Genomic DNA, 25,148 nt, shown 5'->3' with positions numbered 1-25,148 from the left:
GTATAATTTACTTACATATTTGCATACATAGGATATATGAGGAAACATATAAGAAATAGAAACATCACCCCCAAAATAGGGAAATTGGGGGTTTACTGAGGGGGAGAGGTCATGTGTGGAAGAAACTGTTTTGACAACTTTTGTGTAATTTATTTTGCCACATCATGTTTATTAAAAAGAATACAAAAACATTGTAACTTTAAAAGTGCTATAGAAGGGTTCATATGAATCCCCAGTATTCCTAATTCTTATATAGAAACATATGAAATAAAAATAAAGCCAATTACTAAATCATAAACCAAGTGAAAATAATTTAATAACAGCACACAAGAAACATCATTTCTACTTAATCATCCAGATAGAAAAGAAAAAAGGATTGAAAGAAAGACAAATGGAGGGAAGATATGAGTAATAGAATAAAGGAGAGTGAAATGCCTTAATGCAAGGGAGGGAAAGAAAAGGAATTTTTCTATAAGACTTGAAAGGTGTCCTTCCCTTGAAACTATGAAGGCTCCATATTTCCAACACAAATCTGCTACTTTGAAAATACCGGGGGTGACAAAAAAATGTATACAAGTGGACACTTTGGTCAATGTTGCTCAAGCATTATGGTAGTTCACTGTAATCAGAAGTGTCTGCATGCTAATGATAACCATGTTGAGCACCTCTTGTAATTGCAGATGTCAAATGTGACTTGTATTCACCTTTTGTTATCCGTATATATTATTACAATTTTAATACAGTTTTCTTTTCTTAAAATGTGTATACATTTTTGGCACCCTCTGTGTACTGCCAGTCCTTTGAGATTTAAATGGTAGAAATTCATGAATAATGGTGACATCAATTGTCACCAGGAAATGGTGAATGGATAGAGTAGATACTAGGAGAAGCCATCGGAAGGAGGTAATGGAAATCTGAAAAGGTGTAAGAACTGAAACAAATGAATTTATCACAGATAATAAGTCACAGAAAACTTTGCTTTTTTGGGTCAGTTTCTTTGTATTAAACAAGAGTTGATTTTGTATCACAAGAATCTTCTAAACTTTCCCTTGGAGAAATTGTTGGTAGTTTGTATCTAAGCTTGTCCCTATAGAACTGACACTGAGCAGAGCAGATGAAGCCAGGAACCTTTTGGGGATCATAAGCTTTGTGTGGGTAAAAGCAGCCGCAGCCATAGCCTGAGGCGCTGGCTAGGTTTTAGAGAGACACTGTATTGGGAATCTTGGAGTTAAGTGTCCCACCGCTGGCAAGCCGTGACGTGTGTATTTTTTGTTTAGAAAGAAACTGCGCTTTATGAAAGTGAAATGAGAGAATAAAAAGGCACAAATATTGAGATCCAATCAGTCCTTCTCAGAATTGCCTCATATTTTCTCCCTGCATCCTTATTAAATACATTTAATTTTAGAAAAGTCTAAATAGGCGTGTGCTTATTTTTCTGTTTCCTACTGGAATAATGTTGTAAGCCTGGCAATACTCTGTATCTATTACCTGAAATTTACAGCTCTTCTCCTGTTTTAGGTAAACATCAGGTATTTAGCTAATTAAATGTGATACTCACAGGGTCTTGTTTATAGGAAAGTGTCAACTTTCAGGATGTTGTGTGTTAAGTCTTGATAGAATTACGTAGAAAATGACAGCATACTCTAGTTTCATAGGCTGACCTTGCGGTCATCACCGCCTGAAAATGGCTCAAAACAAAAAATGATCTAAGGGTTGAAACAAGATAAGATCAAATTGATGTCATGGTAATTACACGAAGTACCATTCAATCATTGGATGGAATTTACTGTTGATCCCTGGGCTTAGGTGCAGGTGGGAACGTGCAGTTTTTATTACTCTGCTGGTATAAAAGCAGGTGAGCACTTTACTAACTGCAGTCACTGAGAAATCACAAGACAAAGCTAAAATCCCTCTTCAGATCCACAATCAACTGCTCTGAACACATCCTGCAAAAAGTCCAGAGGAAGGTAATATAAAATGAAACAATTTGGGGGATTTTAATTGAGGGAACAGTAAAATATTTGAGAATATGGGGGAGCTGTGCATAAACCTTAGCAAGAAGAGGGACAGGCATTTACATATTCTCTTTTCAGCACACTCATGACTGAATTGGGAGGCAGTCTGTAAAATTGTGGTCTGTGATCACAGGCTAAGTAAGATGTTATCTAATAGAAGCCAGAAACCAATCGTCTCCTGCTGAGATGCATGAGTGCGTGCCAGTATCTTGATTTTCCTCAAGAAATATTGGATGTCATTTGAAAGACATTCTTATGAGTGGCTTCTAGGGGTCAGGTAGAGGGTGAGTAGACCTTATGTAAGTTGCTGATATTGTTTTATCATCAGTTTTCAAATGATGCATAACTGTATCTTCCAGCTGCCCACCGATAAACCAGCTCACCTCTTCAGCTGAGTGACCATAGTTCCTGATAGCTTTAGAATGGATGTTCTTGTGTAGACTTGAGTAGTAACACGAAATCTCTTGAACAACATTATTTCCATTTTCATCTTTCATAAAACACTACAAAAATAAGAGTCAGTAGTATTTCTCCAACTGTTACTGATGACCTTACAATTCTAAATCACATGCCCAAGTCTAATTAGTTTGTTCCAATGAGATTTTCAGGAAACTTTTGCTAACTTTAATTATAGTTGCATCAATGGGTGTTGAAATGGCAGCTGGTTGGAAAATAGCTGGTTGGCTCTTTTGTCTCTGCTGATTAGTGTTGAGGAACAGGACTTAAGCACGTGGAAGAATTATGGGCTGACACTATGATAGTCCCTTGGAATACAGAAGCTCCATTTCCTCTTCATAGGAACTTTTGTTTCCTAAGCTCCACAATCCTTCCCCCACTCAAAAGTAAGATGTTTTACATTAGAACAGAGGACTATTTTTAAGCTTCTTAAGATGTCTGTTCAATATTTATTTGACTTAACACCAATTCAGTTACTCAAAATATGTCACCCAAATGGCATTATAATACTTTGCTATTGTCTTGAATTATTTTAAAAAAATAAGAACAATCACCATTTATGAAAAGTTTATGCATTTTCATTTCACTTTAACTTTGGTTTTGATTTAAATTTTTTGCAGTAATAGAGTTGTTGAAATTTTGAGTAATAGAGTTGTTGAAATTTTGAGGAAATGTTTCTTAGCATTTCCTGATGAAAAAGGTAACAAGTGAACAATGTTAGAAAAGCAATTGATTATGTTCCAGAACAGATTCTCAGTTTCATCGTACATTTCTTTGTAATGTGGGACTCACATTTACATGAAAACTCAAAGTGAAAGCTGGGAAATAGAAATAGTATAACTAGAAGGTAATGGGCATCTTATTCGAAAGTAGACCAAGATAATCTGTTCTCATGAAGAGAAAATGTACAGGAATTGATTAATAGTTCCATTGAGAACAGCGTGACCCATAGCACCAAAGTCTCATTTTTATAGATTATGAATCCTGGAGTAGTTTGCTATCGACTTACGACCCTTGCAAATTCTGGTTTTGGTGTGTAACATTTCAGTATTACTCACTGTAATGTTGCACAAAGTAATCAGTAATCTTTGGTTTATCAGTCTCAGATAACATTATAGAAAGGCTCTAGCATCCTTAATACACTGGGTGGGGAAAGTGTGGGGGGGAGGGAGAGAGGGAGAGAGAGAGGCTTAGGTTGAACTGGGAGTGGAATGAAGGGCAATACTAAGAATTGAATTAGAAAAGACAATAGTACAGCATGATTCGTGTGTGAATCAATGTCCTAAAGAAGGAAATGGATGAACTGTGTTCTTCTAGGCTATAGGGGTGGAATAGGTGGAAGGCACTAGCTTAGGGTCAGATTCCATTCCAGGTGCCTTTGGTTGGTTAGTCTCAAATGTAGTTTTTCTAGTCTATAAAATAGGTGCCATAATAATGCCTTTTCTCTTAGAAGTGTAAAGAGAATCAAACAAGGACTGTATGTGAAAGAATTCTCCCCTTTTTCCCACTCTACCAGATACTAGTTCTCATAATTTAATCATTTATAAAATGCCTCTTTATCCAAATGAAATGGCTTTCTTAGGGTTGTTTTGAGGAAAATGAAATCAGACAAATATGTAAAATAAAAAATTACATGGGCAAGTTATATTTAAACTGACACATAATGTAGCTCTTAAAAAAGATGCCAGTATCTTATGTAGGGATATGCCATCTGAAAAAAATCAATTAAGAACTTCATTGTAAAAAAAATAAAGATTAGAAGGCAGCATAGCGGAGTGTGGTTCAAAGCTTGGAGTTTGGAATTGTAAAGACACGTTCTAAAATCTTTGCTCTGCCAGTGACAAAATTCATGACTTTATATATGTTACTTCACCTCTTTAATTTCTTTATCTGCCAAAATGAGAACAATACCTCACAGAGTAGTCATGAGTTTTGAATATATTTATGTGTTCAAGGTGCCCCAAAGAGTATCCAGCACACACAAATGCTCAATTAATGGTAGAAGTTATGTTAAAGTATGTTATGTGTGTCTTACATGCCATTGAGTCAGCTCTGACTCCAGGTGACTATGAATGAGAGACGTCCACAGTGTCCTGTATTCAACAGCCCTGCTCTGCTCCTGTGGACTCATGTGTATGGCTTCTTTTATGGAGTCAGTCCATCTCATGTTAGGTCTTCCTCTTTTCCTGCTGCCTTCTAATTTCCCCAGCATTATTGTCTTTTCCAAAGAACCCTGCCTTCTCATGATGTGCTTAAAGTACGATAATTTCCTACTTTTGCCACTTTTGCCTTCAGGAATGTTCCAGGCTTGATTTGCTCTGGCACCCACTTACTCATCTTTCTGGAGACCCAGGTCATCCATAGAGCTCTCCTCCAACAACATATTTCAAATAAATAATTTTTTTTCCTATCAGCCTTCTTTACTGTCCAGCATTCACATCTGTAAATAGTAATTGAGAATCTGAGGGCATGGATGATCTTATCCTTGGTCTCTAATGACACATCTTTAATCTTGATGATCTTTCCTAATTCTTTCATTGCTGCCCTTCTGAGTCTCAGCCTTCTCTTGATTTCTTGGCTGCAGTCTCCATTGGAATTGATGATTGAACCAAGGTAAGCTAAATTTTTATCAATTCCAACGTCTTCACTGCCTTATTAAAGTTGTGTATTTCTTCTGTAGTCATGATTTTTGTCTTCTAGATGTTCATATGCAGTCCTGCTTTGGCACTTCTTTCTCTTTCATCAGAAGTCATTTCAAATTATTGTTACTTTCTGCCAGTATGATGATGTCATCTGCATATCTTAAATTATTAATATTTCTTCCACCAATTTTTAAAGTATGTTATTATTATTATCAAATCCAGTATTGCAGATACTGTGTACAATGCTAACACCAAAATTTTTTCACACTTTATTGCATTTTCCCTAATAGATGAACTGAATATGTGTTATATAACTAATACCCTACAGAGGAAAAATACCAGGAGAAGGCAGAGAGACAAGATTGGGGTCCCATATATCAGATTTCAGAGGAGAAATTTTTGGTACAAGAGAGAACAGCTGTTCCAACGTATTGCTGTGCAACAAACTCAAAAACTTATTGGGTAAAACAAGTTATTATTATCTCTGAAGGTCCTGTAAGTGGAATGGGCTCAGCTGGGCATTTCTTAACATGGATTTCTCATGCATTTGTGATCATATAGGGGCTGGGGCTGGAGTGGTCTGAAGCTTAGCTGGACTGGTCATCCAAGATGGTTTTCTCACTTATTACATCGTGGCCCCTTTCTCTCTCTCCGTGGCATCTCATTCTCCAGGGCCTCTCCACGTGGTTTGATCTTATTATCCTATGGTGATTTCATTGTAGTAGCACTTCTTGCATGGCAACTGGTTTCTAAAGGGCAGGAAGCAGGGACTGCCAAGTCAGTGCAGAGATACATCCACAACTGGTCCAGTGTTTGTCCTGCCATATTCGATTGGTCTAAGTAGTCAGAGGGCCCACCTACATCAAATGGGGTACAAAGATAGATGCACCAATTTTTGACGTTGGAGTGGCAAAGTCATACTGTAGAAGGAATGTAGGCTGAGCAATATTTGTGTGGCCATCTTTGAGAAATACAATCTGCCATAGCAGTGAAAACTTAGGGGCAATAAACAATAAAGGGGTTTCCCTTTGTAGTTCCTATGCTCTGTTTTTATCACAGAAAAAAATCCCTTATAAAGTAACGTTCCAGGATTGAGAAATGTATAATCGCCACCTGTCTATGCTATTATTGAAAGACTTCAAGGAAAATTGAATATGTTTTTATGCTTTAGTGTTTTTAAATGGGAATGAGACTTGGTATGTCTAATATTGCATGAAAATAACTCAAACAAACACAACAAAATATAATGCACAAATTTTAAAAGTTGCAAGAAAGATTCTTATATTACTATAATAATGCTCCATATAAAACTTTTCTGGCCTTTGGATGTTTTACTTTTCTGACTGATAAATTGACACTATCCAATGTTTTATTCCTTATAACATTTCTTACTGCAATAATGGTAACTTTAAAATTGGGTATTTTTTAAAAACAAACATTTGAATTTTGAATTTAAAACAGAATTTCATGGTGTGTGTAGAATTTGTCCTATCAGCACACACTGATTTAGTGTGCTGACAACTTAAAAAGTGCTGATGTGCTAGAAAAACCAGAAAGGTAATGGAAAAACCAAGATTTGAAAACATAATTATGTTAACATTGTGAAGTGCCTTTAAATAACGAGTAAGGTAGAACATGTACACCTTATTAAAAGCCCCTTAAATTTAGTCAATTAAGAAATTTCTCAAAATATGTTTATTATAAGAATGGTCATATAGGAATTAAAATCATTTTTATAATTCTGTGAGTCCTTCAATTTTCTTCTAGATACTGCCTGCTCTTTTTATTTATTTTTAAAGTAAATATTTTAAGATCATCTTTTGTTCTATTCTTCTTTATGTAAACCCCTGTTTTTAAAAGCATAGCTGTATAAGCGATGCTGTATATTTCTCTTGTCTCTGGAACCCCTTTTTCTTTTCTCTCCATTTCATCTGGAAAACAAGTTGGCTCCCTTTTAAAATTTTGTGAAGGCACAAACCACTGTTAAGTGATGGATAAACATAAATCCCATCCCAAATACTGCTGCTGAACTGTGACTGTACTTGGCTTTCTTTTCCTCTAGATACTGGGACACTCTGGGGACAAACTATTTGCCACCTCTACTTGATGGGGAAATTATGAGGAGTATTGAATACATGAAACTCCTGCACAAATATAAAAACCTTAAAATATATGTTTACTATTGTCATGTTTCTTTTTCCATCAAGCATGTGTTCTTTATTCTCATTAGTTTTTCATCTCTCCGTTCTCATATGCCCAGTCTACCAAAGATCTCAATCTCTACAAATGCTTCTCTTACAGCATTCCTCACTCTAACTCATAGGCATTTGCCTTTGTATCTGGGTCAGATAGCAGGTCACTTATTCATATTTGTGTTGCCTGTACTTGGCACCTCGCCTGACATATAGCAGGTACTTACTCAAAGTCTTTCAATCTTCCAAGTGTTTGATTTGGATGTTAAAATTTGCACTTAGCAACTTTGAACTCCTATCAAATTATCCAAAACTCATCTTTTTATGAGCTAGAAAAAACATTAATTCTCTAGATCAAAGAATGGATGAGGGGACTGGAGACAGATTGTGGGCGTGTTAGCCAGGATGTTCTTGTCCCTCCCTGCAATCTCTCAGCCACCCCTTGTCACTCACTATCTTTGGAGAAAGCTATCAGTGAATGTGCTAATAGAGCTCAAGGGCACTCTAGTACCTCAGAGCAATATTGGAAGGTCTACTTGGAAGAGCTGGGAACCCGGAAGCTTACTGAGGTCGAGGGCTGGAGCATGATGAAGACACTCCCTGCTGGAAAATCCCACTTACTGCAACTAGTAGCCACGGCCACTCCAAGCTGACCAGTGACCCCAGACTCTTCAAATTTGTCCACCTGGAGATAGAGGTGTTCACTTGGTGGGAGGTAGAGGTGAGCCCACTCTGTGTGAGGTGGTGGGATGAAGGATTCCGGACATTCTACTTTCCTTGTGACTTTTCATCTTTAAATCTTTCATCAAGGCTGACTATTGCTATCTTCTCTGAACCAGGCAAGATGCTAAAATTTACAGGCCTATTTTCTGTTTAACAAACAATTACTGAGTATCTATCTCATGCCAGACAGTGTGCTGGAGATTAAAGGCTTTACTTTCCAAGGTTTCTTTTCATTAATTATTCTCTGAAGGCAGCTTACTTTTCCTCTCCTTAGCGGTTTGCTGGATTAGATGGGCTAATGAGGTGAAGTTTTAGGTTAACCCTCTATAAGTCAGTTAGATTTAATCTGTTTTGTTAACAAAGAATTATGCCTCTAATCCTAGTTAGTCATCTCAAAAATGTGCTATGAGTCAGTTGGGCTTCGTGGTGTGAAGAATATGGATGAGTCACACCGTCTATCACACCATTAGGAAAACCGAAAACCTCACTCTCGGTCAGTGGGGGAGGAATGGCAGCATCATTGTAACTGAAGAGCAAGATGTCACATTGTAACGAATACTTGTCATATTCTTGGAGCAATTTTTACATATATGTACCTATACATATATGTGTACGCACACATACATATATAAACATATGTATACCACATATACATATCCACATTTACCCATATATATGATATATATAGAAAACATTTAATTTTCCTTGAAATCTTTCAATAATAGGGTAAACACACAGGGATTATAGATTTCTCAATCCTTGAACATTACTTTACAAGGATTTTTTTCTGTGATAAAAACAGAGCAAAGGAGATACAAAGGGAAGCCCCCTTGTTTGTTGCCCCTAAGTTTTCACTGCTATGGCAGATTGTATTTCTCAAAGATGGCCACACAAATATATCTCAGCCTACATTCCTTCTACGGTATGACTTTGCCACTCCAACATCAAAAAGTAGTATATCTATGGATAAAGAAATCATGGTACATTTATACAATGGAGTATTATTTTTACTCTGCCATAAAAAGAATGCAATCTTACCATTTGCAACAACATGGGTGGACCTAGAGAATATTATGCTAAGTGAAATAAGTCAGACTGAGAAAGACAAATACTGTATGATCTCACTTATAAGTGGAATCTGAAGAACAGAATAAACAAGTAAACAAAACAAATAGACACAGAGATACAGAGAAAAAAACTGATGGTTGCTAGATGGGAGGGGGTTGGGGAATAGGGGAGAAGGTGAAGGGATTAGAAAGTACAAATTGGTAGTCACAAAATAATCACGGGGATGTGAAATACAGTATGGACAATATAATCAATAATGTTGCATGATTACGTAGCGTGCCAGAGGGGCACTGGACTTAGCTGGAGGGATCACTCCATAGATTGTGTAGATGCCTGATCACTGCTGTACACCTGAAGCTGATGTAGAATAATATTGAATGTCAACTAGAATTATATATAGATGTGTGTGTGTATATATAAGCTTCAGGGTTTAAATTGAGTGTCTCTTAGTTTGTATCAAAATATATATATCTAGAAATTTATATTCTTAATATAATATGACTCTGTCAGGAAAAGATAGCATTCCTGAGATGCTATCTCACACATACACACATACACACACACACACACACACAGGCACACACACACGGATAGTATGGTACACTGGTAGAGTTTCCCGATTTTATAAATCATTTAATACATAAATTATATATAATCACAATAAAAATATGCAACCATGTTAAATAATAATAATAGTAAATTATGGCAATCATATTCTTTTATACTTTTAAGAATGCTATCTTTTCCTCACAGAGTCATTTTATATTAAGCATATAAATTTGTGGACATATATAATTTGATATAAACTAAGAGACACCCAATTTAAACCCTGAAGCTTTCGTATATTTTTTTATTACCGCCTTCTTTTGAATTCTTATGACTTTTATATCTTAGCATAAAATGGCTCCTACCTGTGGTATTTTTAACACTTATAGATTCACATATTAGCCAGCTATAAATTATGTAGCTAAGTGAGAATATACTGTCTCTAATGAATTTTCCTAAAAATATTTCATTTCGTTAAACATTTATTTTAAGTTACCATTTAAGAGTTATCTTGTTCCTTAGAATGAACGACAGCTCTACATTAGCAACTTTTAATTGGTATTATTATTATTGTTCTAAAGTCCCAATGCAACATAATTGTGTCTACTCTGTGCAAGGCTTTGTGCTAGGGTGGTGGTGCATTAGAGGGGCATAGTTTCTACCTTTACGAAGCTTTCACACGGATGGAGAGACGAGCATGCCCATAACTGGCTAGAGTTCAGGACAGACTGTGGAACTTCCTCTAAGGTAGGTGAAGACAGTGGAGAGAATTATTTATTTTGGCTTTGGGGTTGGGTGAAAACTTTACAGTGAATCTGGCAGCTGGGTAGCTCCTTAAAGGATGCTGAGGTAGATGAGCTGAGAAGGGGGAGTTGTGATTCCCAACTACAGGCCAAGTTGTGAAAACATGTTTGTTTGGACTTGTGATTCTGATGTGGCAGGTGACAGAAGCTAATGGCATGTTGAGTGGATGTTGGAGGTGCACTGTGTGGTTGGATGTATAGAGTCTCTGATGTCTGCAGGATACTCACTTGGAATACCAAGAGGCTGAGATAAGCAAATCTGATTTAGATTGAGCATATTTTGCAAAATAGCATAAATCCCAGCTGAACATAATTATTTTTCCTACTCTGGTTCATAATGTTTATCTTCCAAATTCCAAAACAAAAAAAAGACCTAAAGGTGATTAGGATGATAAAAACATTTATTAAAATGTTTTCAAAAACACCTAGAATTTGAGAGTTAATTCCTTTCTACTCAGTGTAGTCTCATTAAAAAAATAAATAAAAATGAAGCTGTTTCTGTCATTGAAAACTACAGCAATGGGGACTTGGGTTCTGCTTTTTCAATCTTCTCTTCACTTTATCATAAAGCAAATTCTAAAATGTGCATTGACTTCATGTTCTCACATTCTGCAATCTTATTATAAATGTTTCTGAATTAATTCTGATATAATTGTTGACTGTATAATGCTGAATTTTCATAATATATGAGCTGCAACATCAAAGCACAAAAATGATGCTAATTTAAAAAGAAAACCACTTTTCAATTCTGAAAATTTCCTTCTGGCTTTGCATATCACTTAAGCAGTGGTTCTCAAATTTTTGGTCTCAGAACCTGTTTACACCCATAAAAATCATGTAAGAGCTCAAATAATTTTTAAATGAAATTATACTTATCAATGCTTACTGATTTAGAAATTATGTTAGAAAAACTTTAAAGATATTTATTCATTTGAAAACAACAAAATCCATCACATGTTAATACAAATAACATAAAAATGAAAATTTCCAAAACAAAACAAAAAAATCGGTGAGAAGAGTGGCATTGTTTTACTATTTTGAAAATTTTTTAAAAGACTAGGCTGACAGAACGTAGCTACATTCTCATGTATTTGTTTTTTCAGTCTGTTGCAACATATGTTATGTAGCCTCCAGAAAATTTCTCTGAACACTCATGAAAGGATGAGAGTGAAAAAGGCAACTAGCATCTTAGTATTATCATGAAAATCATTTTGACTTCTCAGGCCCACTGAAAACGTTTAGGGTCTCCAACTCACACTTTCAGAACCACTGACTTAGAATAATATTTATTCAGTGTTAATTGTGGATGAAGATAAAACCAATAATTGTGTATAAGTACATACATCAGGTAGAAATAATGATATACATATGTTTTAGACTTACCTATACTTAGAGGGCCTATTTTTCTGTATTATAAACTGTTAGTTCTACTGTTTGACACATCATTTTTATGAGATGCATGGATGATATAAACATCTGACAAAAACATGGACTTATTATGTCAGTCTACATGAAAAATATCCATAAGTTTTGACTCACATGCAAATTTAAATCTCATTCTAAAATGTCTTCTTTTTTTTAACTTTTTGTTTTGAATAATTATAGATTTAGAGGAAGTGACAAAAAAAAATGTAGAGGGAAGTCCTGGGTACCCATTATCCAGTTCCCCCAATGATAATACCTTGCATAACTGTTACTGAACTCAGGTTCACCTGCTTGTGGCTCATGAGCCAATGATCGAGAGACAGGGTTGGTGGAAAAAAAAGGAGGTTTATTTAAAATACCGGCATTCCAGAAAGATGGTGGACTCCTGTCTCAAAGGCCACCTTCCCCATTCCTAGCATGGTCAGAAGATTTTATAGGTACATAAGAAGAGGCAGAACAAAGGAAAAGGGGAATTAAGCGATTCCTGTGTGCTGATATCTGAAAAAAAAATGCATCCTGGGGTTCTGATTTCCTTCAAGATAATATCTTGCACCGGTCGTAGGGGAGAATTGTATGTCATCTGGTGGAAAATTGCAAGGGGGTTGAAGTCTGGTTATCGGCATCCAGAGGTCTAAAGGCTGAAACATTTCTTTCAAGTCAGTGTTCTGGCGATTAATCAGATTAACAAAGTATGCATGTAGTCTCGAGAAAACAGAGTTATTGTATCAGGTAGGAGGGGAAGGAAACGAAAGAATTAAAAAAGAAATATGAACTGGATTGTTAAATCTTGAAAAGTATATTGTCACTCTTACATAACTATAGTACAATGTGAAAACCAGGAAACGGACATTGGTGCAGCTCACAGAGCTTATTTAGATTTCATTGTGTGCGTGAGGGTAGTTCTATGTAATTTTATCCCATGTGTAGATTAGTGTGACAACTATCACAATCCAGATACAGAACTGTTTCATTTTCACCAGGATCCCTCGAGCTATCCCCTTCAACTCCCTCTCCCATACTAACTACCAATAAGAACACCGAGGCTTCTTAACAGTATGGTATATTTAAAAAAGAGAATTGATTGTTATCAAGCTCGATTCTACTGATTGATGTGAGAAATGGGAAGATTCAATTTCCTACCTCCTTTCTAAAGACAAATTTTTTTTTTTTAATTTATTTTTTTAATTTTAATACATGGCTTTAGTGTGTGTTGGGAGCTGGGAGCAGAGGGAGCAAGACACTGGGGACTATTAGTAGTAATGTTAAAATTACTGGTTGTTGTGAAGCCTGGTAAGCCAACGTTAGAGTAACTTGTTTTTCCATGTCTGTTTTGCAGAAGGGCCATGGATTACTACAGAAAACATGCAGCTGTCATTCTGGCCACATTGTCTGTGTTTCTACATATTCTCCATTCCTTTCCTGATGGAGAATTTATGATGCAGGGTGTGTGACCAAACTTGGGTTTGTAGTAATAAGAAAAACACACATTTCTAGATGTACATCAATCACTCCATTAATTATATATCCACTTCTTTTTCAAATGTGGTAAATCCTAGGATACATATCTAGGCACTTGGAGCCTGTAAACATAAAATTAAATTAGGTTCCAAAAATGTACAGTGAAAATATCTTACATGTCTATTTAAATAGCAGCCTGTACATTTTCATCTGAAATAGATTCCTGATTACTCTTTATCTGAGTTTTATAAGCAGAAAACGCTCCTTGTTCAGTTTAGCTCAGTTTTTTTTTTTTTTTTTTTTTTACATCTCTCCCAGAAGATTTGAGAGGATTTTAGCATTGCCTTTGTAGATGAATTTTCACATCAGTTAACAAGTGAGAAAAACAAAAATCATCTTATGCAGTAGATTTGTTTTGCTGTATTGTTTGGAAAATCTCATAGAGTAGCTGATATAATTCCATGTGCTATGAAATTATGAGCTACTATTGGTTATGGTTTTTCTCTAGAACAGTGGTAATATTTTAATCCCAGATCCCAAATGCAGATGCCCCCCTAATATCAGGCTCTCTACTCTCACCAAGCTTTCAGAATTCTGACATACTATTCTCTGTCAATATTTGGAGTTTCTGTGGGAAAACAACAATAGCAGATTTTAAAAGGGAAAATACTTTGCCTTTGGGCAAAATTCTTCTTTCAGATGCTCATGGTGTTTTCATCTGTCAAGTTTTGTTTTCTCGATAGGCATACTGTTAGTACTGGGATACAGAAGTCATGCTTGGAGAGAGAGAAACTACTACTATTGAGATTCCCATGCATATCTGCAAAAATTATTTTCCCATGAAAATAACTCTAATCAGTACAAATAGAGATTATGTATTAATATTAACACATAGTCAAAAGTATTTATTTATTTTATGTCCAATTGAAAAAAGGATATTTACCATCCCATACTAAGGAAAAATGTATAGTTTCTTTTTGAATCATATTGGGTTATTTATTCTTTGCCTTTTCTGGTGATAGGTTGCCCAGAATGTAAGCTAAAGGAAAACAAATACTTGTCCAAGCTGGGTGCCCCAATTTATCAATGCATGGGCTGCTGCTTCTCCAGAGCTTATCCCACTCCAGCTAGGTCCAAGAAGACAATGTTGGTCCCAAAGAATATCACCTCAGAAGCTACATGCTGTGTGGCCAAAGCATTAACCAAGGTGAGAACTTAAAGGAACCCAGAAGCTTTCTAAGAGTCCAATCAGAGAAATGTCCCCAGAGCACACCCATGGGGTTTAATACCAGAGGCATTAAGTTACCCATCCTTTGTTGGGCATTTGTACAGGGAAGGGGCTGCATTTCCCCTTTTAATCTAAACATCCAGCAACCTTGTGGATACAGGCTGGATTTATTTAGAATGAAGAGAACAGGGGTGAGGTAATGGGGGGCAGACTGGGAGAGAGAATGGCATGCTTCTATCGTAATACAAATGCCACTTTTCAGGGTAAAATATCAGAAAGGGAGAATATGCAAATATAGCAAGCATCTATTTAGTTCAGCTGGCTACAGACAATTTTATTTATCAATTTTCAAATTTGCCTACCTATTTATCTATCTATCTATCATCTATCTATCATCAATTATTTATCATTGTTTTCTTACCTTGTAGGCTACAGTAATGGGAAATGCCAAAGTGGAAAACCACACGGAATGCCACTGCAGTACTTGTTATTATCACAAATCTTAAATATTTTGCAGAGTGCTGGCATGATGAGTGCTGATTTCCTGGAATGGAAAATTAATTTGTTCAGTGTTTATGGCCTTGTGAGATGAAACCCCCCTTTTCCTTACCATACCATTTGTGACATGCTTCAAGGTTATACTGCAGCTTTATTGCCTTTCTCTTTATCCTATAGCATAATCAGCAGTTAGTTCTTTTCATTTGGAATGAAATACAGCATTTAGCATGACTATAAAAAGCTGGGTCTGCTGGAAATAAAGTCTTTTAAATCACCATTCTATTGTTGAATTCTAATTTTTTTTCTTAAAAGTTTAAAGCTAGTTGCTTTTGATATAATTAATTGAGGGGAGTGAGCTGGTGGTGAGCTGGGGCCACAGGCACTCAGTGACCTGACCCTGGAGAAACTTATTCCCACTGAGCCTTCTAGAGCAAGCTGTGAATCCTTCAGCCAGTGGGCTAGTTATAAAACAATCCACTGGGGTGAGGGAAGAAAATGTAACTTCTGTTTTAATCCATTTTTATATCATCCCCTTAAATCCCTTTAAATGCCCATTTTGATGAGTTTTATAATAGTACGGATACATTAGTATGATAATGCATGTATATACTTTATAAAGAATTATGCATATATTGGGGATGTACCAACTTTTTACTGGTAGAAGTTTTCAATTAGGAAAAAAAAGAAATTGGAGAACACTGCTCTAGGGTTTGGGAAAGAGAAAATCCTTTCCAGCCTGAAGTTTCTACCTACTTGGCTTATGCCTACCAAAAAAAAAAAAAAAGGAAAGGAAAAAAAAGTGCATCTAATTAGTCCCTGGCAGCCAGATTGTAACTGAATGGTGGTTCAGAAGAGGATATCGCTGTTCTCAACTAAAAGTGGGCATTGCTCCAAAATTCCAGAGGCATCAGCTATTACATTCTATGTTCAGGTCTAAATGGGCATGAAAACCGATGAGCAAAGTACTCACTGAGCTCTCACTGTAGCCTAGGTGAGGTACCAAGCACTTTCACTTAGTTCTATCCTAATGCTTAAAAGCTGCCATGCTTCAAAGTTACATTTGTTGAGCGGTTGTATTTAAAAACAGAGATTTCCCTTACTTTGAGGATCATGGATTTTAACCATTAAATTATATTAGCTGTGGTAGAGATCAAAGCCACCCATGAGTTCTACTTCTAAAGGAGCTTGAAATTTGAAGAAGAAAAAAATCACACTGGTCACAGATGAGGATTTCGAAAAAATTTCAGTCATCACCAATTTGTCAAGATTCCATTTCTGAGTGAAAATCCAATTCCTTAAAGATTGGTAAACCCACTAGGTGTCAGGATAAAAACAATGAGTGCATACACTTTTTAAGAAACACTGAAGTACACATGAGCACAATACTTCACTTGTTCATTTATTTAATGTCTAGTAAGTGCTGGCACATTGTTAGATCGTAGGGATTCAGACAGCAGGATTCTCTGGAAGATAAGATTGAGAAAATGCAGTTTAATTAGAAAGAATAATGGTGCTGTATTGGTTCATTTAAATATTTAAATGCTATTCATTGAGAATCTACTATGTGTCAGGTCTTGAGAGCTTGTTTGGAGGATTCAGCAGGAGAGGACAGCTGCTAATAGCACCCTCGTCCCTCTGGGATCATCCCACTTGACAGAGGGGATGGAAGGAGTGGTGAGAGAAGAAAGGGACATCCCCATGGTCATTAAGATCAGCCAAATGAACCCTGGTTGGTGACCAAGGTGAAGTGTCTTGGTCATATTTGCCTCCCGCCTGACCATGTGTGAGGCATGGTGCTGGGAAGGCAAGATGAATAAGACACAGACCCTGCCCTGCAGTAATGCACAGCGGTATAAACAAAAACATTACAGTCTAGTGAGATATCTGCTATGGGAGACATGTGGACTTCGGTGGCGTAAACGGAGGGATGGTTAACTCGGTCTGGAGGGTTTCCTCACAGAGAGCTTTATAGGGCACGTGTTACTTGAGTTGGGTCTAGAAGATAAGTAGATAGATGGGAGAGGGGTTCAGTGTAGTATGAGGAAACAGCATAGGTAAATGTCCTGACATGAGAAACAGTATGATAGTCACAGAATGGCAAGAAGTCCAGTATGACTGGACTGCAGGTAGCTGGTTGGGAGGCTGAGGCTGCAGAGACAAATAAACACCTGTCAAGAAGGTTCTTGTATAACATGCAAAAAAAAAAAAAAAAAAAAAAAAAAAAAAAAAAAAGTGCATTTTAGCTAAGACTCTAGCTTCTGAAACTAGAAGGGCTGAGGGTTTCTGAAGCCACAAGATAAACATGTACCTTCCTGCAGGATCAATTTTGCTTGAGGATTTGGGGAAATGTTATTTTAATTTCAAAACGAAACCTGATGTATTATAAAATAGAACACAAAAATTGCAAAAATGAGATTAAAAATTTTGACTTAAGAAACTCCTTGTTGTAAGTGGGGCCTTCTGGATCCTGCCCTTCTGCCCCCTCCCAAACCTCCTGCGAGCTTGAGCACTCCTCTTAGATTAGGGGGACTTGAATAGAGGAGTTTGAGAAGTCCTATTAAAAGAACAGTATGCTCAGCTTTGCACTTTACAAAAATCATTGTGGCATCAAGTAGAGAGAGGGTGATTAGAGAAGGTGTGAGACAGGATCAGGAATTGGGGCCTTTACAATTGTCTCAGCAAGACGTGGTGATGGAGCACTGACAGTGAGGGTGAGGGGAAGAGGAAGGGACAGATTTGTGAGCAATTAGGGGGAAATAAAGTGATGACTATGGATGTGACTCCTGGTTTGGGTGGCTGGTGGATGAATGCCAGTAACTGGGAAGCAGAAAAGGTTTGCGTGGCAGTAAAGGGGAGATGACATATTCAGTTTGGTATCTGCTAAGTTGAGGTTCTAAGGACTGGGAATGGCTCCTATGAATCAGCCTGTCCCTGAGGAGTGAGAGGAAAGGGCAGTAAAAAAATGAGAGGGAGAGACAGAGGGAAAGGAAGAGAAAGGAGAGTGAGGAGGGTATAAAGAGTAGGGGGGAGGAAAAATATGTGAGAGGGAAAGTGGAGAGGTGAGAAGGGCTGGCTGCTGGAGGCATCTGTAACCTCAGAGGTGGCTGAACTGGATTAAAGCAGAAAGAAAAGGTCATGACTCTCCTCACTCCCCTTTGGCCCCCCACTGTCAGAATCTGAGTAATCACCTGTAGTCAGACCTCTACCCTATATGGAGCCTTTGTACAAATGGAAAAAGATGCCCCCTCTGGGCCGGCAGAGCACCTGGAGTAAATGGCTTAATAATTAAATGGTACAGAAAAGTGGGTATCAGTCACTCCTTTCCCCTTGGTTGGCACCTTCGTGCAGTACACACACTGTGCAGTTTTACAGGGGAGACCTGTCCATAATCTCATCATCCTAATATGACCATTGATGCAATTTGGAGAGATAATGTCTTAAGTAGGCGAGAATCTTAGTTGACATCTAAGATTCCAAGTGTTGATGTTTTCGTTATCCTTACACTGTTGGGAGGCCGCTGGAGAAAATATTATGCCAAGTAGTTTTGGGTTGCTTCTGCCATCGATGAGGAAACTAGAAGAGCTGCCCACAATCTGGTCCAACAGGAAGGTAAAACCAAGAATCCAGGCATAAATGACCACGAAGCTTACATGAGGAAGTTAGTTAGGACCACAGATCTTAAAAAGTCCGGATAAGTCTGCTTACTTGAAAAAACACACACCGACTGATGTCAAAGCACCTGATATGAGTAGAGCATTTTTACTTTCTCAGAACTTGCTGTGCCTAATGTGCCGTGGTCATGAATCTTGCTCAGCTCTTGTGGACTGCAAGTCAGGGCGGGTGGCACCACCTCCATTTGACAATTGGGTAAATGGGGCACACAAAGCTTTGGTTGTACAGGGACTGAGAATGCCTGAAGCCCTGGGCCTCCCCTCTCTGCAGTTTGGTGCTGCTTCTTTCAAATTCCAATTTCTTCTCAAGGTATGAAGTTTTCGATTTACCTACAAAGAACCTATCTCTCGCGATACGGAGTAGAAGAGCGCTCTTGGAGATTACCCCAGGGTGAGAAACCATCGTCCTAAAATAAATGAAGTCTGGACTGTGAATTGTCCACGGATGTTTTGTCTGGCAGCTTGGAGTTCAGCTTCACCTTTACAGCTGCTCCTGGTTCACTCAGCACCTCCTTCAGACACTTTCTTTTTGAACTTAATTAGAAGAAACACAAAGAGGTTTCTCTGTTCTGAAAACCAAGTAAGATTTCCATATTCTCCTATTCAAAACTATATAGCATGTGGAATTGTAAATATTAAATACTGTTTTCACAAAGAACTGAAGGTGGGTCTGAGTTTCCTTGCAGCTAAGAGAGAAGTTAGTTATTGCACCAAACGTTAAAATGGGAGACATAAAAAAAAGTAACTGTTGGATGTTTCTTAGTGAATTCCCCTTCCGAGCCCTGGAAAAGCACATGCTCTGAAAAATACTTTCCTATTGAAGCTGACTTCCAGGGCTCACTAGTCTGAAGGATTTGAAAGCTGAGGCTTTGGCAAGAGAGTGAAGGAAATGGGGGTGGGGGTGTCAGGGCAGAGTCTCTTAAGAAGTAGCCAAAAGCTTGGCACATAATTAAAAATTTGTAGAATGTTTCCCACGAAGACATTCTGTTGTTTGAAAGTCACTAATGGAATATTTGCAGAAAGTAGGATAGGAACATGGAAAACACAAAAACTGTATCAATTTTCTCCAAATGTTCTTGATTACAAAGCGTGTTTGAATTATAGTCACTTATTCTGTCGTAAATTGTGAACAGTAATTGATTCTCAACTAAGTTGACAATAAGTAAAATTTCAGCATGTGCGATTTTCCTTCTATACACCTTTTTTTCAATTGCCATTCATGTTGGGGAGAATTAGAAAACGCCAGCATTAGGGGTAAGCCTGGGAAATGCAGAGGAACTGGGAAGCTAAGCAGAAGTCATGGTTTGCCCAGGACAGTTTTGGAGGAATAAAGGAAAAGGAAAAAAGGAAACCTGGGCTTGACCTAGAAATGCACTGCGGCTTTGAGAAGATGCAGGAAATAGGATGCATATGTGTATAAAGGTTTGTTGGCAGCTGCTTCGGTGGAAGTTATGGTGGGAGGAACTAAAGCCTTAACCTTGGGTATTAGGGAGAGAATTTATTAACCATGTAAATCACATTATGGTTATTCTAGTGACTGTGTGTCTCTGGTACCACTCTGTGACGTGGAAGAGAGTCATAACATCAGCGATGTAGTCACCATTTGCCTGGGCAGAGTGGGCTCTGGGGTGTGCCCCGCGGTTTCTGAGGCTGAAGACACAAGTGCTCATCACAGCATCGTGCAAGGAGCACGGCCAGAAGAGGCTGTCCCCCACTGCCAACTCCTCATTCATCAGCTGCGGAGACACTGCTGCCCCTAGTGGACAAGTGGTGTACGGAGCTTTTGGAAGAGTTAGGGGATGAGGCTAGGGAGTGAGTGTGTGTTTTCCAGGGATGCTTGGCAGGATGGGTGTACCTGACTGAGCACATTTGTCTTCATATTGATGGGATCCTTTTGTTCATTAGTCTCTGATATGTGTTTTTAGGGGCATCCAACTACCTTCAGAGTGACAGCCCTAATGCATGGGCATCCGGCAAATTATAACTTCAACATTATTTAGAAATATTTGATAAGCTAAAGTGGAAGCTCGAAATCCATTCACATTATTATACAAATTTCAACATGATATTTGTTGGTGAAATAAAAGGAAAGCCATTAGGTCCTTTACATATAATTTAAACTATTATAGAGTATGAATGGTTGTGAAATAATTGTTTTAAGAATTATTGCCTACATGCACAAATTTTTTTTTTCTGGTAGAATTCGAAGAGACTGTCATTAAAGTCTTGATGATGAATTTCATGTTGCCATTTCAATCATAAAACCTGACAAAGTGCTCAAATTTCTTATTAAAATATCTGAAAATATTTTATTTGAAAGTTTTACACAAATTTGATAATTTATATTTTTCTTATAAATATGAGTCCCATATGGACATTCCCAAAAACCCTCCAGTCCACCCCATTTTTTTTTTTCTGTATGCCATGACATGAAAGATTGGGAAACAGTGAGCTAGATGTTAGATTAAAAAAGAAAAAAAGAAGACTGGTTGCTGTCTATAATGAAACAAAACATACACAAAAGCAGGGCGAAATAATCTTTGGACTGGGCCTAAAGCAGCATTGTATCCCAAACAACTGTTAGCAGAGATAACAAGAAAGCTGATATTATGACTACTGGACTGAGGACTACCAGACTGAAAATTTAAAACATTCTTAATTTTAAAGCACTGCTTGAAAATCCTATATTTTACATTTTTTCTCTCTTAACTCTCTTGAATAAGCATCTTGAGCTAAGCATCAGCAAGAGAAAGCAACAATAATTATTGCCTTTAGTCCCTGGAGTTTTGGCTTCACTCAAATTAGAGGAATTTCCTGATGGATTCATTTGTCATGTTACATTTTAATGTAAAGAAAGCTGGTTATGGGTTTCTAATTAATGCATGTTCTTTTTCTTAGAACATAGGTAATAAAAAAATCACCACCACCACAAATAACAACTCTATGATGTCACAGTACAAATGAAAATGTTAAGTCTTTAACTTTGCTGTTGACCAAACAAACTCAAATATTTATTGTCTGAACATTCTCTACTCAGAAGGTAAAAAGAAAACATTCTACGTTGTGACATTCTGTAATCCTTCCATTAATCAAAACATCAAAGAAGGCCTAGGTGATTATTTTAACTCAAAGAGATAGATGTTAGTGGGGCTCAGAAGGAATTTAATTTCCTGATCTAGGTACTAAACATACAGAAGTGGTCTGCTAGGGCCCTCTATTCTCCCCGGTGTGACTTACTTATGGACATTATTGAGTGTCCTATACCTTTTCCAGAAGCAACAGACACTGATATCCATTAGAGGAGAAATGCAGGGCAATGTGTCTAAGACATTTTGGATAAACACAGGAATGCTCATCAAAAGGTCCATGTAGTAATACATTGCTCCCTTACATGTATGTAGAGCCACATGACCACTTCTGGGCAAGGAGCTGTCAGTGGAAATGACTTGTCCCTTCTGGGCTGGTGTGAATTCTCTGTTCCAGGGTGATGCTCCAGATGACGGAACCTCTATGAGCCTGGGTTCCTGAGTGACTATGAGCAGTAGGGCTCCCCATGTACAGTGCACGTGTAGCATGAGTGAAAAAGTAATCTTTGTTCTGTTGAACCTCTGAGATTTGGGGATTGGTCACTGTAGTCTCGCCTACACAGATTTGATTAATTCAGATTTAGGAGGGAGGTATCAAAAAACTACACCAGGACATGGGCTCTCTTGCTATATTTGCTTCAGAGTGGCCATTGTTTGGAAGGTCAAAATCAAACCTAGGAAAAAAAAAAAAAAATCAAACCTAGGGGTGGGGGGAGAGGGAACATGTAAATTAAAGCAGGCACACATTTTATTTTTATAAACATTTTGGCCAGAGGACTTTGATACTTAGAGACTAGCTCCTTATTCAAAAATATTAAAACCATTTAAAAATATATTGTATGTTCTTTCTTGATTATGCCTAATACTTTTTGGTACTAGCAGTGTCCATTACATCCTTAGAGGGTGCCAGAGTGTTTTGTTGGCTAGAGCCTGCAGGAAAAATTGATCTGCTTGGTGCTTGGTGTCTGTAAGGCTGCTATTTTTACCCTTTGGCAAGTCCAATCTTACTTTACTACCTCAGGAAAGCACCTTACACATACCTTTCTAGAAGCTTCCACTTAAGTTTTCAGGCTCTCAGGACCATACAGACAGACTCCTGTTAGCCTGGAAGAGGAGTTCTTTCCAGCTTTGTTTTGGTGAAAAATTCTTTCAGAGCCTTTTGTACACCAGCTCTGGACCTTTCACTTCAGAAACTAATATGTACAACTTCAACAGTCCCTGTGCTCAATCAGCTTATAATCTGCCTGAGGAAAAAGCCCTTAAAACACAAGCAGAATACCAATAAAACAAGTGAATAAGTGCAGAGAAATATATGAGTGGCAAAAGCAACTACAATGATAAAAACAAAACAAAAACCCTGAATTCCTACTAAAAAAATTACTTCAGGCCAGGGAAAGGTAGAATTTAAAATTTAACCTATGTCTTAGGTGATAAGTCAACTTTTGACAGCTGGGGGTGTACATAAAGGCATGTGGAATGGCGTGTACAAAGTCATGGTATGATCCTGAGACATGACTGGAATAAAGGAAGAATAGGGGAGAAATGCTTGGAAAGATAGGTTAGGAGCAGACTGTGGAAAAGCAGTAGATTTTGGACTAAGGATATAGAACTTTAGTTTCTAGATAATGGAGAGCCTTTTTTTTTTTGGTCTTATACCTGGTAGTATTTTAGTGACACCAGTCTTTCAGCCAGCTGCAAGGATTTTTGGAGAGGTTGGGACCTGGAAGTAAAGATGTTTTCATGGTAGAGTAGTAGTCGTGGGTGGAGAGAGGTAAAGAGGCTGTGATTAGAAAAGAGGGTGCGAATCTGGAGATGCTGTCTCACTGATAATGATAATGGTCAACATTTATTAGTTCCTGCTGTGTACCAAGCACTGTTAGAAGCACCACATACATTAACACATTTAATTCTCAGAGCAACCTACGAGGTAGGTATTATTGTTGTTTCAAAGGTTTAAAATCACAAATGAGGTTAAGTAACCTGCCCAAGGTCTTACTAGGTTTTGGGTACTCTCCAGTGACTGTCCTGGGATGGAAATGGAGGTTGGCTGAATCAAGAGTGTCCGATGAGCCTCTCCACTGGGTGCAGAGGGGATGCCAAACTTCCCTTGGGGAAGTCAGGACGTGGCCTTCCTTCATCCTCAGATCACAGTGCTGCTCTGTGGGACCTCGGGGCTGATGGGGCGCTCCCTCAGGCTGAGTTCTTGAACTAGCACATCCTGAAAGCTCAGTGAAACATGCTTATAGAAAAGGAAGAGCATGTGATTTGGTGCAGAGATGCTGAGCCAGGCACTGCCGTTTTCTGCCTGTGTGTCTTTACATAAGTTAATTACCCCTGCTGAGGCTTCGTTTCCGTACTTGCAAAGTGGAGACGATAATAATTCTTTCCTCATAGGGTTGTTGTGAGTATAAAAAGGAGTGAGGAGATAAATTGTTCAGCACTTGACATGTAATAAAAGCTCATTAAGTGTCAGCTATTTTTTTTATTACCTAGCACCACCAGCTATTTTGTTATTACCTAACTATATTTTATTAAACATGTATTAGGTAAACCAGCACAAGAAAAGGATATCAGAAACGGAAAAAAATGGTAGCATAGTTACGAAAGAAAATGCTAGAGCCAGTCAAGACACACCCGATTTCCATCTTCTCCTTGTCAAAGGACCTTTCAGCACATGCTCTATAGATAATGAAAAGCTTATTATTCTTTTCTCTTCTGGTTTGCAGCCCTTCCTTTCAGGAGTTTGACAAAGGGTTGGAAAGAGCAAGTTGCCTTATCTAAAACAGTGCAATAATTGGTTGCCTGAGAGGCATTTTGTATTTGATTTTCCCAAGGGGATAGTTCTGGAGCCAGACAGACCATCTGGACCTCAAGGGCAGCTTTTGGCCTTCTTTGCAGAAACGTGTTTAACATGTAAGATTCACACATCCACACAACATACACATGCAAAATATAGCTGCAGGAGAGGCAGGCGCCTCTGTGCAACTGAAAAAAAATGCTGGTTGTAAAAAACAAACGAACCTCTGGGCAACGACCTCAATTCTGTCATTATCGTAAGCCGCCAATTACATCCTCAGCTAAAGGAGATTGCACATTATTGATCTCTGAAACTGCTGCAGCAACCTCTTCCCTAGCTGGCTGTTTAATTTTTTTTCAGTTGCAGAGATGCTTTTTTTCTTTCTTTTTAAAGATGGCCACTTCCTCCTTTTTGATATTTGTGCTTCTTTATACATCACTACAAGAGAGGAAATATTTTCAATGTTTAGTGCTTGCGTCTGAAAACCAGTCAGTGGCTGCCTGCTTTTTATTTACTTGCTTTCTGTAGTTCCAAGATGCT

The 25,148-nt window shown here is 37.8% G+C and overlaps 1 protein-coding gene across 3 annotated transcripts in view; it reads left to right on the top strand.

Moving 5' to 3' along the window:
- The window catches only part of CGA (glycoprotein hormones, alpha polypeptide), a 53,068-nt gene extending 37,737 nt beyond the window's left edge, over window positions 1-15,331 (top strand). Inside the window, exons 1-4 of one of the 3 annotated variants that reach the window (XM_019743236.2) lie at window positions 1,850-1,967; window positions 13,207-13,313; window positions 14,351-14,535; window positions 14,985-15,331. In XM_019743236.2, the coding sequence (XP_019598795.2) occupies window positions 13,214-13,313; window positions 14,351-14,535; window positions 14,985-15,062 (363 nt within the window). In that variant the 5' untranslated portion in view covers window positions 1,850-1,967; window positions 13,207-13,213 and the 3' untranslated portion in view covers window positions 15,063-15,331. Of the gene's footprint in view, window positions 1-1,849; window positions 1,968-10,207; window positions 10,390-13,206; window positions 13,314-14,350; window positions 14,536-14,984 lie in introns of those variants that run through there. The other 2 variants (XM_019743237.2, XM_074333273.1) reach the window with 2 other exon arrangements.
- The last annotated feature ends 9,817 nt before the right edge of the window (window positions 15,332-25,148 follow it).

The sequence above is a fragment of the Rhinolophus sinicus genome, linkage group LG05 (assembly GCF_036562045.2).
Source record: "Rhinolophus sinicus isolate RSC01 linkage group LG05, ASM3656204v1, whole genome shotgun sequence".
Lineage (NCBI taxonomy): Eukaryota > Metazoa > Chordata > Mammalia > Chiroptera > Rhinolophidae > Rhinolophus > Rhinolophus sinicus.
This window is presented reverse-complemented; position numbering and strand designations above follow the sequence as displayed.